Source organism: Chlamydotis macqueenii, chromosome 1 (genome assembly GCF_036417535.1).
Source record: "Chlamydotis macqueenii isolate bChlMac1 chromosome 1, bChlMac1.mat, whole genome shotgun sequence".
In the NCBI taxonomy this organism is placed as follows: domain Eukaryota; kingdom Metazoa; phylum Chordata; class Aves; order Otidiformes; family Otididae; genus Chlamydotis; species Chlamydotis macqueenii.
In genome coordinates, this window is record NC_141556.1 from 201,478,894 (window position 1) to 201,498,670 (window position 19,777).

At 38.3% G+C, this 19,777-nt stretch overlaps 1 protein-coding gene across 1 annotated transcript in view; it reads left to right on the top strand.

The window, feature by feature from the left end:
- The window catches only part of PGR (progesterone receptor), a 35,784-nt gene extending 24,657 nt beyond the window's left edge, over positions 1–11,127 (top strand). Inside the window, exons 6-8 of the mRNA XM_086742624.1 lie at positions 2,746–2,876; positions 7,988–8,145; positions 10,689–11,127. Of these exons, the coding sequence (XP_086598750.1) occupies positions 2,746–2,876; positions 7,988–8,145; positions 10,689–10,844 (445 nt within the window). The 3' untranslated portion in view covers positions 10,845–11,127. The remainder of the gene's footprint in view (positions 1–2,745; positions 2,877–7,987; positions 8,146–10,688) is intronic.
- Positions 11,128–19,777: the final 8,650 nt, after the last annotated feature.

Consider the following 19,777-nt stretch of genomic DNA (forward strand, 5'->3'; position numbering starts at 1 on the left):
TGATCTTCATGTCAGTCAGTTTTTCATCTCTGCAAATTAATATTATCAAAGCTATGATTTTTGATACTTTGGTTATAATACATGGGAGGCTTCCAGGAACAGTAAAACATAATTTAATCTTCCTAATTATTTTTCCGTAATATATTTTTCTTGGTTATTTTTTTTTCAAAATCCTAAAAGAGCTACTATGAAGTGAGATGAAAGTTAAACAGGTCTTCTTGTAAGACATACCTGCTTAAAGACCAAGAGATGGATTTGCAGAAGATCCAGGCACCTGAATTTAAAATCTATAGACATGCAAGTTCTTGCTAGTGAAGTTCTTTACAGAAAGTATTCAGTGGAGCTGGCCCTGTAGCTGACCTTTTCCAGATGTCTACATTACTGTGAGGTTATAGAGTAATGAATTCTTTCCTCTCCCATGTGTATTACGTATGCTGTACAAATTGAAATACCTTGAAAGGATGAGTTTGAGATAACTTCTGGCTATATTCTGTCCCAGCATAGTCTGTTGTATATCTGATGGTTAAATTCAGAAGAAACACAGAGTGAGATGGCTTTAGGCGGTAATATCATATCTTGGGGTATTACCTTGTATGTGAACCACCGCTGCCACCTTGTGTAGAAGACTTTCTTCCAGAATAGGGTTGAGATTTATGAATCTTTATTATAATCCCTCAGAGACAGCTTCTTGTTTGCAGCTCAAGACCATCTACATTGAGAAGGAGGTGGACTGACAACATATCCTTCTCTTGGTTGTAGAACATCTCATCAAGGTCATATTAGAAAAATTTTAAACAAGGAGTTAGACATGAAAAGTAACTGGGACACTAAATCGTAGCTGCAACTATTTATTGGGAAATAAGTTACCTATTAGATAAGTAAAATGTAGGCAACTTTCTTGTCTACGACGATGTCTAAGATTCATGATCACTTTAAGCAAAGATGAGAGCTGAACACAGCCAAAAAAGTCAGCTCCATCTGCCTCCTTGCCCTGGTCACGCATCCCCATGATTTATTTCACTTCAGCTGGATCAACCACTATCTGGCTATGCAGTCAAACAGATAAGGAAATGATATGCTTGAGAAATACCCCAGAAAAAAAAAAACATTAATTAGCAGAGGTGGTCCCTGATCTGACTTACCACGTGGACATGCAGGCACTGATGCCAGAAGAACAGGAGGGCACATGTAGAGGTGGAAAGACATACTGGAAATTCCTTCTGTAGGGGCAACACACACTTGAGTTGTTTCAAAATGTCCATGAAACCACAATCCAAAAATTGTTTCAGTCTGTCATTTAATTAACTAAGCTGTACTGCTCCTTGGGAATGACTTGTTTGGTGGCATCAATTTCAGACCAATAAAGCCAGAAGTGTTAATTTGACAATGATTTCATGAATTAGTATTCAAACTCTACAAGGATTTACTGTTGCTTATATGTTGCAACATCTGAAACCATGACTGGTAACAGTGTTTAAGCACACCCGGAAAGCTGCCCACACCCTTCATAGATACCACTTAGGAACAGAGACTGCCAGAAAGGGATAGGAAAGGAGATTTAAAGTAGCTGTAGAAGTAACCAGTCCTTTCAGATCCAACAGGTTAAATTTCTGTGTTAAGTCATTAAGAGCTGGTGCGAGATATCAGATGTTGAGCAAAGCTGAAATGATTTTAAGATAACCTTAACACTTTAAATCACAGAAAGAAAAAACTCAGTGCCTTGAGAGAAGTGGGTTTTTTTTCCATGGATAATATCTTCTGTTTCTATTGTTGATGGTGCTATCTGCAGTCAGGTTGGAATACTGATCTGAACTTCGTAAAGGGGACAGGCAAAATTTAATGTGGTCATTGTTGTACCTAATTCATCGGGATCGGGATGCGGCTTTGTATATTGGCTCATGTTACTGGGTGTTCAGGTTAATGTACAGAAAATTCAGTTTAGTTTACAAACTTTGAAATGCTGTTGTTGCGGTAATTTCAGTTGAAAACTGCCTTCCCAATAAATACATGCAATAAAATACACTCAGTATATCAAAATCTCAAAAGAAAAGTAAGACTGAAGTGCTGCAAAAAACTAAACAGTTTTATGTATTTTCTTGTGTGATTTGTCCTATTTACCTCAGCAGGAGTTTAGATAAGGCTGTATTAGTGTCTAAGTTTACTTAAATACTTTTTATATATTTATATTTATCATTGTAACTGTTTCTTTAATGGCATGAAATGCTACAAATAATATCATTCCTGTTAGTGGTACAATATTAGACTTGCAACAAAGTATTTTGATGCAGACATTTTTTGTAAAACCTAAGAACAAGTTTTCTGTAAACTTTCAGGTTTATCTTGAGTTTTATGCTTTGAAATCTTGTCAGAGAATGTAAAAATCTTACCAACCTTTAGAAGAAAAAGAAAGTGCTTCATATTAATTATTATGGTGTTTTTAATTGATAAAAAAATCTTTTTTTTTTTGTAGTTAGCATTGAGCTTTGATAGTCTCTAAGCTATTTTTTTTTTTTTCTGGGAAGCAGTAATAAACATCCAAAATAAAAGCCACATTCATTATGATTAAAAAAAACAGTGTAGGTACAAAAAAGTCAGAAAATTGTTTATGAGTATAACCTCTTTCTTTAATTTCTGTGATGTAGTAATTAAGCTACTAACAAGGCACTTCAAGCAATTAGTACTGGAGCCATTCCTTTTCTTTATTTTCATGTTTTTAATGTTTTTTTTACCTTTTCTGGGTGTAAGACAGAGGATGAAAGAATCATCGTTCTATTCGCTGTGCCTATCCATGTGGCAACTCCCACAGGAATTTGTCAGACTTCAAGTCAGCCAAGAAGAATTCCTATGTATGAAAGCACTGTTACTTCTCAACACAAGTAGGTTCTTTTATTTCTTTGTAACATATCACTAGTAAAAGAGTTTTGAACCATCTTGTTTAACTTGACAATTGCTAATCTATCTGGCTTAACAAATGGAAACTTCTTTAGGAGGAATGTTAGTATTTCAAGACCTAAAAATATTTTTTCTAATGTTTATAAGGAACAAATAATTTGTGATTTGTCATTGGCTTTATTCTTTATAAAGGCACTAGGGAAATGTTGGATCCCTTTTGGTATACAGCTATACTGTATTTCCCATTTTCAAATCATGTGTGCAGTATTTCTGCCTGGATGCTTTTTAGCTTAAATGGCTCTACACAGATTAAAAAAAAACCAAACAAAAACAAAAACCTTGCAAGCATTAGAAAGATATTAAAAATATTTAATAAATTGTCGAGACTGAGGGCTTTATCCTGGCCAAGAACTTAAAGCATGCTTACTGAAAAGAATCAGGGAAGTGGACATGGCAAACAATACTAATATTTATTCAACTTTTAATACGTATAAATAGGTCAGGTTTAGCACAGATATAAACAAATGGAAATGTTTTTCTTTAGTTTGTTTCTCTAGAACAAAATCCATGGTCACTTTTAATCATACGCACCTTTTAAGGAATCCAGCATACAGCTGCATTCCACTTTAAATGGGAAATGTGGTAGCTGATGAAGTTACTTTCCAAAACCTTTTCTAAAATACTAAAATATACATCTGCTGAGGCCGTATTTATTAGTTATGAATCCACAAATAGAAAGTTTTTAAATGGTACAGGTGCTATCAGAAATGAGAATAAGCACCTCCAAGAAATATAATTGGAAGGATGTTGACGTTTGGTTTTCTACAGACTTAAAGAGTCAGAGGAGAGATGTACAGATCCTGCATGATCTGCTGGTTAGTTGTACAAAGTTTCAGGAAAATTTAAGGAACTATATTTTTTCCCTCTTAAGTTGTACTTGGCTGGTATTTGCATAAGCTCATGCTTAAAAACAAAAAACTTTGGTCTCAGCAGAGTGTAAGCAGTAAAGATTAAATTTAGCTCATATGAATATACAAATTACTGAAATAATAGCAAAACACCTTACACTCTGCTAAAGCAATAAAAATAATGTGGACAAAAATCCCTCTCTGATACAACTCCATTTGCTTTGTTGGAATTTGAATGTATTCCTATTTTAAATATTTTCCACCTTGTTTTCATCACAAAATGAACTTCTTTGTCTATATGAACCTTAGAGGGAATTTTTAATTTCAGTAATATTTAGATATCCACTTCTGTCCCACAAAGTTAAAGTAAAATTAAAAAAACCATTGTAATGGTCCAATTTCTGTCATTTACAAGTGCATCAGTTTAACAGTGTTCATCAAACTACCATTCTTTATCAACTACGTTGCCCTCAGAAACTCAGTTTTAAGATTATATGTTTTTATATACATGCAAGAAATGAGTTTAAAAAAAAAAAAAGCATTTGTACCTGTGCTGCTATGTCTTGCTTTTTGTTCTCTCCTGCACTTATTGTCTTATAGGCAAAAACAATTTATCAGATCTTTGGGAAAAGGAACACACCTAACTGTTGTTGCTGAGACATTTAGTAAACGTTTGGTACTGTATAAATACAATTCCACAAAACTATTTTCAAGAACCTATATAACCTCATTGTTGCTATAAAGTGCTTTTTAAGACTACTTTTATTTTAGTCATGGTATTCATCTTAATCCTCTTCAAATGTGAAAGTACGGCCATTTCAAGCTTTCATATACTAACAGTAAGTCAAGTCTGAACTTCTGGTCTCTCATTCTGTCTTCTGTTTGATTTATTATTTAGATGAACTGTTTTTTACTTTTTATATAATTTTTAAGAAACAGTAATTTGTATTAAACATAACTAAATGTCACTCTTGATGCATTTCTAATTCAGAATGGAAACCCCAGGCTAATTTTTAAGATTATTTTTGATTTTACAGTTTTTCCACTGAGTCTGCTGTGACTTAGACATTTTCTTTGTATTGTGATGGTTTTAAAGCTGTCTTGAAAGCAGAATTAGTCTTTGCAAAAAAGTGGACCAACATTTTTATTTTCTGCAATTGTTTCCATTTTACATGTCCTTATTTACTATGTGGAATATGCTGTGTTGTAGTAGTGCCCCAAAAGTTCTAAATAGGACTCCATCTTGCAGAGGCCACATACATCCAGGAACTAATGCTATGAATAGTTCAGAAAGACTATGATTTAAGAAAGTAGAGCTATGCCAAAAAAAAAAAAAAAAAAAACACAAAAAAACCCCATATAGCAAGTTCAATTCTAGCTCTAACACTTTCCAGACTTTTGATTTAGAGTAATTGCAAAATCTTGTTGCATAAGATTTTGGCTGGGTTCTTGCCGTTGAATAAAAGCATCCGCATTCTTTACATATGTTCAGGGGGAAGGAGCATTTGAGCTCCTGTATTTAAACTGCATTTGTGCGTGTAAGTCATTGTAATTCTTCACTCAAATAAATAGCTTAGTGGAACTTTTTGTGATTAGGTGGGAATGTGGCTGTGCTTTTGCAGAATTCTGGGAAACTAACCATGCATTGCTGGAGGAGACATTTTGACTTAATTCACAAGGAAATTGTAAGGACTTGACTGCTGGTTTAGAGACATAAGTCAAAAAAGGTGTCCACCTAACCATAAATTCCATCAGAATGTCACGTTATATCAAAAAGATTTCATAAGTGTCTGTAATTCTACTGTTAGACATACCTAGAACCATCCCGGCTTTGAAAATTAAGCTGTTCTTTTCCCATGACATAACTTTTCCCCACTTTGAGTATTCATGCCTGTATTACTCCGAAGCATAGTGCGTTCTCCACAAAACAGAGCTCTTCCCTTCCATTCAGACCCTTGATGCAGATGCGACAGGTACACTTTCAGATACCTCCTTTGTCTGTCTGGACTTGAGAGGCTGTACTGGGTCAAACCAAAGCTCCACCTCATCCAGCATTTAATCTCCATCAGCTGCCGAAAGAAATCTAACATGACGTCCCTAAAAGCTGGACTGTTCTTAGATATGATGTTGTAAACGTACTTTCTGTGGAAGTGGTCACAATTTCTATTCTCTATTTTTACTTTTGTTTGAATGGTGTTTTAGTTAGGAGTCAGACCCTGACTTCCACAGCCATCTCAGTGCTCAGACAGTTGTCTTTAAAGTAAACTTGCTATTTTCTCTAGGTGCGTCTCCCTTCTTCCCCTAGACATTTTTTTGTCTGAGGATACACAGAGCAAGAGACCTCCTTGACAAACTGGAGCATTTCCTCTCTTGAGCAGCCTCCTACGAAACAGGAGTCTTCTGCTTAACTCAAGTAGAGTAAAGATTTGAACTTCTGCTCTGATACCTCTCTCTGAGCTAGGGGTGAGGGACACAATTTTAATCTTTTGCCTGAAGTGCCTCCTTCCCCCTTACCTTCTTCTGAGGAACCAGACATGACTTTAGGCAATTGATTTCTGAACAGGGTTTATGATTTCCAAATCGAGAGCAGTGCTTCTCTCAGTGCAGGGTTTACTGCCTAATTCTCTTTCAGGGAATGGGTTTAGGTCCAACCCCTGTGCAGCTCTCTGCTTTTCAGGTGGCTTCTGTTTTAAGAATTCCGTTCTTGGATATCTAACAATACAGTGCATTGTACAGTCAGCACACACACATATTTATGTTTTAATTCCAGAAAGTGATAAATCACTTGGAAGTTCGGTGTTGCAGTGTTAAATAAGTCAATGTCACTATGAGCCAAGCTTCATTTTTTTTTTTTTTTTTTTTTTTTAAGAGATGCAAATGAAATCTGTTTTGGCCTGATACTAGTCATGGTCTGATACCAGTCTGAAGATAAATAGCATGCAATTTATTTAACTATGTGAGCTAGTCCCCCTGACATTCTTTTAGAGTCCATGGAGAAAAATAAGAATCTCTAACAGCATAATTCATCTCTGAATTACTTCTGAAACAGTGAACATGCCTTGTGTCCAAGACTTGCCTGATTTTTCCCACTAAAACTACAGCAAGCCGTGGTACCTAGCCCAGATGGAGATGCATATACTGTAAAATGTCTAAAGTTTGGTAAGGTGAATCCTTCCTCTCATGCTTGCTGTCAGAATACAAAATGTTAAATGTGACATTGCAGTGCGAAATGTCATTGGCAAGAGAGAAAAGAAAGGGGAAGAAATTTAACAACTCTTTCAAAACCAGTATGTTTGAAACAAGACCAGGTTTTAATGTATGATTATTATGGCAAAGCAAGGACTTAGATTTGATTGCTAGATAGGAATATTTTTTTCAAGTTTCATTTCTTCCAGTTTTTAATTTCTTGGTTGCCTTTGACAATATAAATTGTACTAGTGGTGTGTTACACTGACATATCAAGGAAAGTAGAGTCTAAAGCTTGCGCCTGCTTCCGTACAATGCTGCCAGCACTTACCATCAGTGACCAAATACGGTCTTAGCAGCAGCAGTCACTAACAGGTTCATTTCTCAGTGTTCTCTCTGTGTTCTCATGTTGGTCCTCACAGCTGACCATTAAGAGAAGAATGAAAACATTTGCTCCTCCTTGCTCATTTCTCTAAAAGCTGTTCACGTTTAAGACCCTGATAGTGCATCCATTCTGTCAAGTGGAAGAAGTCCAAACAGAAGGCCTGAGCCCTGGAAGCTTTGCTGTCTACGCTACTTAAGAGTTGTTAGTTCATTCTGTGACACTCTTCTGAAGCACTGCAGCTAGATCTCGCTAACATATATCTGCTATGAAGTGAGCTGACCCTCAGGAGTGTAAACATGAGCCAGTCCATAACATCTTTCCTCAAGGACAGGAGTGGTTTTTTTGTCCATCTTTCTTTTTTAGCAAATAGGTACAGCTGAAGCTTAAGGCTAGTTCTAGACGTCATCAATTAGCACAGTTGACTGATTGTTGCTAGTATATCCTTTTAACTAGTTGTATCACTGTTTCTGGAATAACAGTTGAACAGGAAGAAGTACCTGGCATATAATAATGAAATGCACTGCACAGTGTGAAATACTATAAATTGTTCCTCTACTTTACCTTTCTCTCATTGCCTTCAGAATAAATTGCAACACAAGTGTTACTTTCTTTTTAGTTCCTTTGGAAGGTCTAAGAAGCCAAAGCCAATTTGATGAGATGAGAACAAGTTACATTAGAGAACTGGTGAAGGCAATTGGTTTGCACCAGAAAGGCATTGTGGCCAACTCGCAACGTTTCTATCAACTTACAAAACTGATGGATTCCATGCATGATGTAAGTTTACTTGTTTGTGCGTTTTGGTTTTTGTGTAAGAAGGAACTAGTATTTCTTAAAAGTAGTTTTATGGAAAGGGGCTAGTCAACATTTCTAAACAACAAAAGAAAAACTATATTTTTCCTTTAGTGTATGTATTTTTGTGACTAGATAGCTATATATTCAGCGTTAATATATATGGTGTATATATTATATTGTATACAATATTTAAATAATTAAGAAACATGCATTTGACTGCTACCATTTTGTTTCGTTATTTCTACAACCTGACTAGTATAGTTTTGGTTTTTGGTAGGGGATGGTGTGTATGTGTGTGTGCCTGTGTATACATGTTCATGAAAAAATTTAAATAGTGCAAAGAATAAACAATTCAAGTTGCAAAGTCAGGCTGCTGAGAATTAGAGAAAGACAACCAAGATTGGTTTTGCGACCTTAATTCAACTACTTTTATGTGTATATTGTATGTCATTTTTTTCAGTATCTATCTATATTTGGGAACTGAGTAATCTTTGAGAACTCTAGTGGTGGTACCATAGAGATTTATAAGTGTCTTAAAAGATGCAGCTGAATCCTGTTCACATCTCTAATAATCCAGCCTGTATCCTTGTGGCTTAACATCCATTAAAAATGAGAAATGACATTTCATATAAATCTTTGCCCATGTGAGTTTTGTTTTGTAATTGCTTGTGTATCTCTGCAAGAGAGGCAAAAAGCAGAGGTACGAGGCCATACCTGATGGTTTTAGCAGGTGCTGGGGAAGTGGCACTAAGATAGTTTAGGAAGAGTGCTTTTGAGTTCAGTGCTGGTTGTGAGGAGCTCACAGGGAGTTCAGGGAAGGATGGGGTCTTTGCATGGTCTACATTCTTCTGCACTCAGCAAATCTGCATTTTATTTTAATTGTTCATAAATAAATTCACTTATTCATCTAAAACTTTTAATTGCCAGTAATTCCCCCTTCTGATGGGGGAAAAAAAAACACCCTCTGAAGATCCCATTTATGGGAGTCAAGAGAGGTAGCAGTATTGATAATTATGTGGTTCACCAGGTGATCTGGAGTCTTTTGATCCACTGCACAGACCTCTCGTTCAGCTTCTGCTATCCACAGAACTCACATTCACCCTTTAGCTATTGCATTATCTCAGATACCAGCAAAAGGAGAATAAGACAAGTACGAAAAGCATCCTTACAGGTGAAGAAAATTCTGAAGGGAGGATATGGAGCTTAACTTTAAGTATTTACTGGTAGTCAGACTGCAGTTGTCACTTGGGACTGTCAGTGCTAAACCCTTCTCGGGAGTTCAGTCAGTCACCTTTTACTTGGAAAAAACAAGTCCTAGCCTGTATACTACTGATGGTAGCCCTGTGCTCAAAAAATCTGTTTAGATCGGTCTTGCTTGGGATGAAAAGTCTTCCTGCCTTACCTGTAGTAATAATTTGCAATATGAGTGTCATGGAATCCAGAGGAAAACTCTTTTGAGTACTAAGCTGTAGAGTCAATCTCTTAATTTCAAATACTTAAAGTAAAATAGCCTTAGTGGAAGTAGGTGAGTGAGGCTTGCTGCAAAATACCCAGAAAAGTGATGATTAGGGTAGTGTTTGGTGTGTAGAGCATCTTTGTTCAAGTCTCTATTTCAGCTCAGGCTGACAAAGTGGTGGGAGATAAAAGGAAAAGATAATCACACTGGAGAGACTGTGGTGTTATAGCCTAGAGTAGCAGAAATAGTATGATACTTGATTGGAGCTTCTCAGAGAAGACAGGAGAGGTGAAATAGTCACATATATTGAGCAGTTACTTTCAAGGCATGAGCACCTATGGAGTTTAGTGTTTGTGGCATTTCTAGATATGACTGCAATCAGAACCATGGAAAAGCTCACAAGGAAACAGTAAATGCTGTCCCTCGGAGCAGTGTTTGAGTAGCAGATAGTAAACAAGGCATAGAGACGTGTTGAACATGAGGATAAAATGAAAGATTGAATACTATTCAGGAATTGCCGTTGTTCATGTGCATGCCATCAGTGAGGATGATAATACTTATAGAATCATAGAATGGTTAGGGTTGGAAGGGACCTTCAAAGGTCATCTAGTCCAACCCCCCTGCAAGGAGCAGGGACATCCCTGACTGGATCAGGTTGCTCAGAGCCTCATCCAGCCTGGCCTTGAACGTTTCCAGGGATGGGGCCTCCACCACCTTTCTGGGCAACCTGTTCCAGTGTTCTATAACTCGCATCATAAAAATTTTTTTCCTAATTTCTAATCTAAATCTACCCCCCTCTATTTTAAAACCATTACCTCTCGTCCTACCTACTTTATAATGTTAGTGAGGCACAGGTTTTATATGATGCACCATTTAGCTATATTTATGACTTTTTGCCACGGGAGGGTATTTTAATAGGGAATGACAAGCATTCACATTCAAGGAATGGTAGAGGAAGGTATATAATGATGTCAGCTGATGGATGTATGAGATACGTGATTGACAGCATGTTTATCTGGCTGCATTACTGTTAGCCTGATTTATCATGTTTGTATTTTATTAAATCCAGCTAGTGAAACAGCTCCATCTCTTCTGTCTGAACACATTTCTCCAGTCCCGTGCACTGAGTGTTGAATTCCCCGAGATGATGTCAGAGGTGATTGCTGCCCAGCTACCCAAGATTCTGGCAGGGATGGTGAAACCTCTTCTCTTTCACAAAAAGTGAAATGTCTTTTCTCTTATCATAGAGATGATTTCTGGGTCATTTTTTGTTTGTTTATTTTGGTCAAGATTTTGCAATGTCAGGACTTCAGTATATTTGTCATACTTACCCTGCCTACTGCTTTGTACTTGTAACATACACAAGCCATTTAAGCTTGATGTACGTATTGTGAGTTCCTGATTCCTTAACTGCAAAAATCACAACCATCATAAGAAATGTTTTGTAAACTTGGCTAGGTTGCTTTTTAGGTATACGTAAGAATGACAATGAATAGAGTTTTCAGATTTCTAAGAACAGTTACCTTACTGTTAACCTTACCTTAACTGTTTCTAAGAACAGTTATCTTTCTTACATATTACATGCTCTCAAATTTCTGATATGACATCATGTAAACTTTTTACTTTAGTACATTGTGTGCATGGGTACATGTGGGCATGTGGGTAATTCAAAATTTGGGAGGAATTAAAATAAATATTGCCCACATTTTCTCACAGATATTACACTTTTTGTTAACTAATCTGCCTCACAGAAATATCCTTTCAAAGTCAGCTATCCAGGATTAAGTAGATGTCACTGCAATACCTCCATGAGTAACTGAAGTGCTAGCCACAAAATACATGTTCATATTCTTGTCTGTGCTCATACTGCATTGAAACTCTGAGTTCAGCATGTGGAACTGTACTGCACCATTCAGTGCAGCTCTCCTTCAAAAATCGGAAAGCTTAGGAAAATGTCGGTGTGTATTACAGAAGAAGCAATGTGTGTGCCAACCCACTCAGCTTTGGTTTGTGTTCATTTACTTCAAAGTCCTGCACTTACTAAAGCTAAATCACTTAGCTATAATCTTTAATTCAACAACTTTAACATTCTGTATTTCAGAAGCTTTAAATAGAGATGTTTTCACTGACTACACCTCTTAATAATCTTAATGTTTAGAGTTCCATTGCTGAATACTCGAACAGCTATTAACATCAAATTACAGTGAGATTAAATGCAAAAAGTAGTGGAAAATATGACTCCAAACATTCTGGTACACATCAGACTCATTTCAATACTATTTAGTGGAGCTACATATTTTATATTTTAAAGGTATGCCATTATAATTAGGGTAACTGTAAAAGAGGAATTGGACTGAATTAGCTTTATACATTCAAGAAGAATGCCATGTTTTACCATCAAAATGAAAAATGTTACTGAGAAATTGTAATGTGGTGATGTTTGGTCCTTTGATATGGATATGAAGCAACTCATGCATTTAAGGCAGTAAATTGTTGATCTATTCAAACAACAGAGAAACAGATAAAGCCCAATAAGAATTTATGAGTCTATTAAAATACAAAAAATATTGCAAGTCACTAAAAATGATACTCGGTTCTCTAACAATGTAGGAAATGGTGAGTCTTACTTGCTCGTATGCTTTTGCTCTTCCCCATTACATGTTGGGTGCATCCATCACGTGATAGCATACTGTTGATAGTGTGTAACTTGGTCTGTATCCTTGTCACGTGAACAAAGGCTCACTGGACAGAAGTCCAGTATCCCTGATTAAATCAAGGTGCCTCTCATTAAAAGTATAAATGATGGTACTTGTTCATAAATATTATGTCTTGATTCTGGAAAAAAAATGTGGACAAATAACAACTAAATCGAGATCTAAAGGTATCCTTACTTTTTACCATTTCCTAAAACCTATCAAGAAGAAGCTACATTACAGCTGGAGATAAAAACATTCCTGAGATTCCCACATAGCAGTACGAAACCCCCTAGAGTTGGTGCAGAGATGTAGCCCTGGGTAAAATGCTATAAGCAGACTTTCGTGTTAGTTGACTAGGTTTGTAATTTCTGACTGCCCCGAGACAAGCGATTTATTTCATATTCAATACAGCCTGACTTATAATTGCGATCCTTAAAGGAATTATGTTTTAATAAATAACAAAAAGTTCTTTATTTCTACATATTGGAGTTTTGTTTTCTTTATTTTTCTTTGTATTTGCTTTCAGTAATTGTAGAGCTTAGTAAAAAAAGTCAATTTCAACCATTCTACTTTCATGTAACAATGATATTTTCATGCATTCTTTGGGAATTTAAGCATTGCCACATGATTTGCCATTGAATAAACAGACTGTGTATGTTGCTGTTTAGATTAAACTGTTAACAGAAACTTCCCACACTAAAATTATTCCTTGACGCTCTAATTCTGAAATTGGAAAACGGAGCTGGCAGTATGCTTGCCTTAGGAATGCCTCAGATCAGCCTACATCTGCCTTTTACTCAATCCCTAAGATTTGTTCCAAGTACCTGCCATGTCACCGTGTCCCATAAATATGGCAGATTAATCTGAAGTGCTCTGTATTTGTCTCAAAGGCATAATCAAGAAGGAAGAATAGATGTCTTTTGGGAATAGATAACAAAGGTTAAAAACATTTTCAAATTGTATTTCTCAAAAGATCTATAACTCACAGACAAAATACCCAGAACTTCATAGTCATGAGACATGCACTGCATAAGACAGAACAAGTTTGACTAAATGTGTCTGCTATATGAATTTGAAAGTCCTGTTTTCATTACTTGATTTTCTGAAGTTAGAAGAAACTGTTTTAATTTGAGAACTTCCAGCTTTGAGCCCAGTTTATAAAATTACCTTTAGTCTCCATTTTGATACCATCATTTGCAGTGATATAAGACAGTGATATAAGACTGCTTCCTTCCCTATAGAAATCTCATGTCCTGTGACTTTTCAACACTGCAGCAATGTCCAGATTGCTATCAGCAAACTCATTTTTCCTTTGAGGTTTTTAGAGAGTACGAGGCTTTTTAGTTTTGTATATTTCTCTACATTAACATTTGTTTCAAGAGGAAGGTATTTTTTGACGTGAGCTTTACAAATAGCTATAAATAAAATATCTTGTAGTGCTTCTCAATATACTGAACAAGGCATAACAATACTGGATCTTTTTATGTTGCATTTTGCGTACTAGAAATAAGAGGTTTTGGCAGATGGACCTTTTTGTTTTCTGACATTTAAGATGTACCTGATTACACTTTAAAGATATGAGATGTATTGTACTAATTAGAAAGCTTGCCATCTTCTGCAGATTGCAAACATAACTTTTCATCTGAGCTATGTCTAAAAGTTTTTCATCTTGCACTAAGTAATACATGCTATGCCTGAAGCTAAACCTCTCCTGTTCAGGTGCTTTTGACCCAAGACCTTTAGCATTGCCTTCTGCTAGTACTTCAGTGAAGCAAACAAACGAAACGGTGAAGTCAACCATTTCCTTTGAGCTCTACTGTTGTTATTCAGCTTTGTAGAAATATCACATTTGTAGTTTTTAAAGACTGTTTTGAAGATGGAAGTGCCTGGCTGTGGCAGCCTGGCCGTGTTTGGAGAGCTGTGACAATGCTGTGCAGACAAGAGGAGACCTCCAGCCCCAGGAAGCTGTCCTGCTCTTTCACACCAAGTTGCTTCACAGTGGTACCTGCTGTGCTTGAAGAAATACAAAACGTCCAATACTTAGCTCATATTTTCAAAAATCTTAGCTGGATCAAATTTTGACCAGCCTTTAGGGCAAGGGGAATGTGAGTTCATTAACACCTAGTCTGTGATGGAGGGAAATGTACTCTGAGAAACTTTCAGTCTATTTCAAGGCACTTTGGAATGGTCTAGTTGTGTGTGTGCAAAATAAACTGAAGCTTAGATGTTCTGAACTCCAGCTGTTCCTTCAGCTGCACTGCCATTATGTTTTCTTGTGTTCTATCTACAGTAGAGAAGCTGAGAGTTCAGTTTATGTTTTCTGACCAGTCAATCAGTCAGTGCTCCATTAGTACCTTAGGTCTTTTTTTTTTTTTTCTTTTACAGTATAGTAATATGATTCTCTCAATTCTTTCTATTGGGAAGGTCAGCTGCTTTCCTGTGTTCCTGTCTAAAACCAGATATTTATCTCGGTTATCAGCGGCATATTGGTAGCATCAACAGCAATATCTGTAGGGATCCTTCCTTCCCACACTCTCCTACCTGCACAAACTTAAGGTTAGTTTATCCCCAGAGCAGGAGAGGACGGGGCTGCACTCCGCCCATGCAGCAGCGCAACGCCAAGTACACATTTCTTGCCTGACACGCTCTTTGTGGCATGCTGACCTTACTTTCCTTCCAATAAGTCAGCTTGCAGCCACAGAGCCAATATCCAAAGCCCTCCCAGCTTTCCATGGCTCAGAAGCCTGTGTGCATACCGCCAGGCTAGACTGTCAGCATGGCTGGATTTATTGGTTTGTACTGGTTTGTGTCATGATGACCTGACTTGAACAGAGGGATCGTTTTTAATTTAGTTCTCCTTTCCTCCTTGGAAGATTAAAAGGAAAAAAAAGTCATGCTTTAGGTGTGTTTTATCTTAAAATTTATGAGGGTTTTTTTTCAATGAATGCTATTGATTTATTAGATTGACGTTATTTGCATGTAGAATGGTACTGTAGCTTCTCAGATGCTCGGACAGGAACATGCAGTAAAAGGTGACTGCATGGATAATTGTAACTTAAGTTAAAATTTAGATGGTTGTTTACCTTAAAGAGAAAATAATCCTTCAGTGCTATTGGAACTAGTGCAGCAGTTGCGTAAGTTCAAATACATGAGCAGTGCTGCTCCCCGATGTATTTTTTCCCTAACATTTAGGCATTTTTTTTTTCCTGGGTTGGGCCCACAGTGCTCTGTGCAAGGTATTTACAGACTGTAAAGGATATCAAGGAGTGGTGAGCTTTCATTTAATTCTAGTTTATCATTTAACACTGGCAACATTTGTTTCTTGAGAGTGTGAGGTGTGCTTATTGTAAAAATACCATCACAAGTCATAGATCATGTTTTTCTGACCATGAAAACTAAATTACCCATTCACCTCTACAGGTACAATGGTTCCACCAATTTAGCGTTCAGGCGTATCAGTGAGGGAGTTCTCACAGTGTCATTTAAGCAGTCTCACTCTATTGCATTTTCCCACAGCTCGATTTAAATATCCACCCACCCAGTTTAGTACAAAAATCTCTTTTTGCTATGTTGAGGAAAAAGAAATACATAATTTACAGGAATCCAGAGCTCTGCATCGGTGAACTCCACAACAGCATACTTTCAGACAAGGGGCTGGATTGGGTGAAAAGCATCTAGTGCGCATAATACGGATCTTTGCCATCAAGTCAGAAATAACTGAGCACACCAGTGCAGAGACCTTTGTGTTATACAGGTGAGATTTTTATGAACAGCACTGTAAGTTGCTCATCCCATCTTGGATGTACAGTTTTCCTATATAGCTATTTTTCATATATTAGATAAAAATAGAGTAATGCCTTTACTCTTCGTATCCTGTATTGTCAGTTTATATCCAGTCTGAGACTCTAATCCACAATACCTCCAGTTGAGAACAATGTTCTCATCATAGCGCTGCTCAAAAAAACTGATTTATTCTGGCAGGCCCGTTGTGGTTATATGGAGTGTGAACAAGGAAAGTGCCAGAGATAGATACACATGGCAGTTTGCACCCAGAAAGGTGTGTAAATGCTTTTTCTTAGAGTACTTGAAAAAGAAACACCCAGCAATCTGCCCTCACTGTGCAGTTTTAAAAGTAAATTTTGTTTCAAATTAATATACAGTTATATAGTGCCTGAATAAGTCTGATTGTATACTAAAATTTAATAGGATCTCTAATTAATTTTTTAAAAAAAGAAAAGGAAGCTCCAAGGAGTCTTTGAAAACAATAAATTCACAAACTTTATAAATTCCCCAAAATGGACACTCTATTTATAAGGCAGTTCATTGCAGCTATTATCAAATGTAGCTAAACATAAGTGTGTGTGTGTGTAAATGCGTCTATAAAAACATCATCCTAATTCACTTTACGCATCATCATGAATCAAAAGCACATTAAGTGGAATGAGTTTTCACCTGTAGCTCAGGAAAAGTTAGGATTGCAACTTAAAACATTCAGTGAAGGAACTGAAACGGGAGACTAGTGGGTGGCAGTCTGTCACAGGTAGGAACCTTCCTTTTGCTAGAAATATTGGGAGATGTACCTGAAACATGGTATTGTGCTTTCAAAATAGTGACAAAGGCTTCAGTAGAGCAAAGTTACAAATGATCCCAGCAACATTTTTAATGGTAAGATGTGGATTTCACTGTCCTATGTAAGGATATTCTTCTCTAGACAAAGTACAACACACTTGCTAGAAATGTTATGCTGTTAAATAGAAGAAAGGTGACAGCAGAATCTGATGAAGTTTCACGTGACTTGAAAAGCCCGAGGAGTCGGGGCTGGAAGCCGTGGGTTGGCCCCTCTCATGATGGCGTTATGCACTGCGGTTGGGACTGTCATCACTGCCCATGAAGGGCTGGCCAGCTGAGGATGACAAGGCTTTTCACTTAAAAATTTACTTGGAAATTTTGTATCCCAGAGCTCAGCTTGCACTATGGTCACATTGTGCACTGGCCAGTTCAGTTCTTACAATAATGTTACACAAAAGTGTCGGCATTGGGTGTGCTCTGTGCTCTGATGTGCGGTTCATAGTGATGGCTGCAGTCAGCTGGAATTTCACTGGGAGGCAGAAACCGCTCTCTGTTCTCCGGCTTCGCAGTACAGGGCATGTGTATATTTGTCTGCTCACAAAGTAGACATTAAAAAAAAGGCAACAAACCTCTGAAATTCTGAAAATATTACTTTACAAAGATTTTAATTTACAATACCCTTAAAGCCTTCCCCGAAGACAGCCATTAATTTTAAGAAAAACTACATGACAGAGGAAAGTACAACCTAAGGGTTAAAAACCGGGCTGAGGACTCCTGCAGTACAGATCTCTTGCAGTTTCTGAATTTCACACAATCCCTACATCTCAGTTCCCGTATCTGTAAAATGTTTATTTCCCCCTCCCTTCCCTGCCCTCACCACATGTTTCTTTCCAAGGATTACTGAGATGTGTGATGGATGAGCACTTTGTAGAGGCCTTGTAATCCTTGATGGAAAATTCTGCAGAAAGCCAAATACTCCTTAACTTTGAGACGTATTTGGACTGATGTTAGTATTTCTCTGCATTTAACACCCAAGATCATGATGGACATAATTTACGGTTACTATTATTTTTATTTTTTTTTAAAGAGACTTGTATATGATTTCTCTATTTTCCAGTGAAGAGGAGCTTGCAGCTGTATATTTGTACAGCTGAGAAAATAGCTTTGAAATATTTTTGTAAAGGTGTCGTCTAGCTACATTGTGTCATGTCCAATAAATTGGAGATGTGCTGACTTTGTAGTAGTATGAGAAGTGTTTGAGTCTTCAGTTACCACCAAACCAGCCCCGGGCTGTAACTGGACCTGGCTCTGCCGTCGCCAGCGCCAGGCCGGTGGAGCCACTTGTGCTCGCAGGCCTACGGAGCAGCAGCCGGGAGGCTAATTGCGGTTTGATTACTTTAGCAGCTCCAGGTTAGAGAAAACACACACTGCTTATTTACTGAATTGAAACCTGTATGGGGAGGAGAGCAGCATTTTCAATTTTGTTCTCAGTTCAAACTCTACACGGCTCAAAGAATGGGAGACAACCGTCTTCTTTTTTTACTTTTGTGGAAGGTACTGTCAAACTGCTAGTGCATAAAAACAGAAAAATCTGTTACATTCCTGATCTGCCAGCATAAATACACACAAAGGAAAAAAATATTAACAAGTGTGACGTGCAGTGTGGCAGGCGGATGCGCAACAGCTACAGGTGCTGATGTGGGAGCAGAGGCCGTGCCACTCTGCTGCCTGTCTCTATCAGAAAAAATATATCTGAGTACAGAGACAACTAGCGCAGCAACCTGCTTTATGTATGTTTTTGTCGTAGTTCAGCCCTGATCAGGACCAGACTACGCAGTCTCTCTCTCACTCCCCCCACCTTCCGAGAGAACAGGGAGAGAAAATATAAGGAAAAATGGCTCGAGGTTTGAGATAAGGACAGGGAGAAATCCTTAAAGTTACCGTCACGGGCAAAACAGACTCGACTTGGAGAAAACTATGTATTTATTACTACAAACAGCAGGAACAGAGAACAAGATAACCTCCATCCACCCCTCCCTCTTCCCAAGCTTAACATTATCTCTACTACCTTCCCCCCCGCCCCCGAGCGGCACAGGGGGAGAAGAGGGAATGGGGGTTGCAGTCAGTTCATCATACGTTGTTTCACGCCGCTGCTTCATGGTCGGGGGAAGAACTCACATTCCTCCCCTGCTCCAGCGTGGGGTCCCTCCCACGGGCCACAGTCCTTCGTGGAACTGCTCCGGCGTGGGTCATCTCTTCCACGGGTGCAGTCCCTCTAGAACAGCTGTCTTCAGGCATCCACCTCCCCCGGTACGGGGTCCTTCATGGGCTCCAAGTGGATCTCTGCTCCTCCGTGGACCTCCATGGGCTGCAGGGGGACAACCTGCTCCACCACGGTCGTCACCACAGGCTGCAGGGGAATCTTGGCCAGGAGCCGCATTACTCCTCCCCCTCCTTCTGAACTGACCTTGGCGTCTGCAGCCGTTCCTTACAACAGGCTGGTAGATGTCTCTCAGGATCTCTTTTTTTACATCTTATTCACTTCTCATCTCCTTTCCACTTCTTGCAGCCGGGCTGGACCGAGTCGGGCCCAGTCGGCTGCCTGGCGAGAGGCCAGAGGGTGAGGCCTGCAAGGCCCATGAGGCCTGCGCCTCCCCCTCTGCGCCTCTGCCCCCGCTCAGCTTCTTCACATCTTCTCTTCTCTCTTTTTTTTTTTTTTTTTCCTGTTTTCCCCTTCTTAAATACGTTATCGCAGAGGCGTTATCACGGAACATTCTGCTACCAATCGGCTCGGCCTTGGCCAGCAGCAGGTCCGCCCTAGGCCCGGCTGAGTCCACTGAACAAAGGGGAGCGACTTCTAGCAGTTTCCTACAGAAGCTGCCACCTTAGGCCC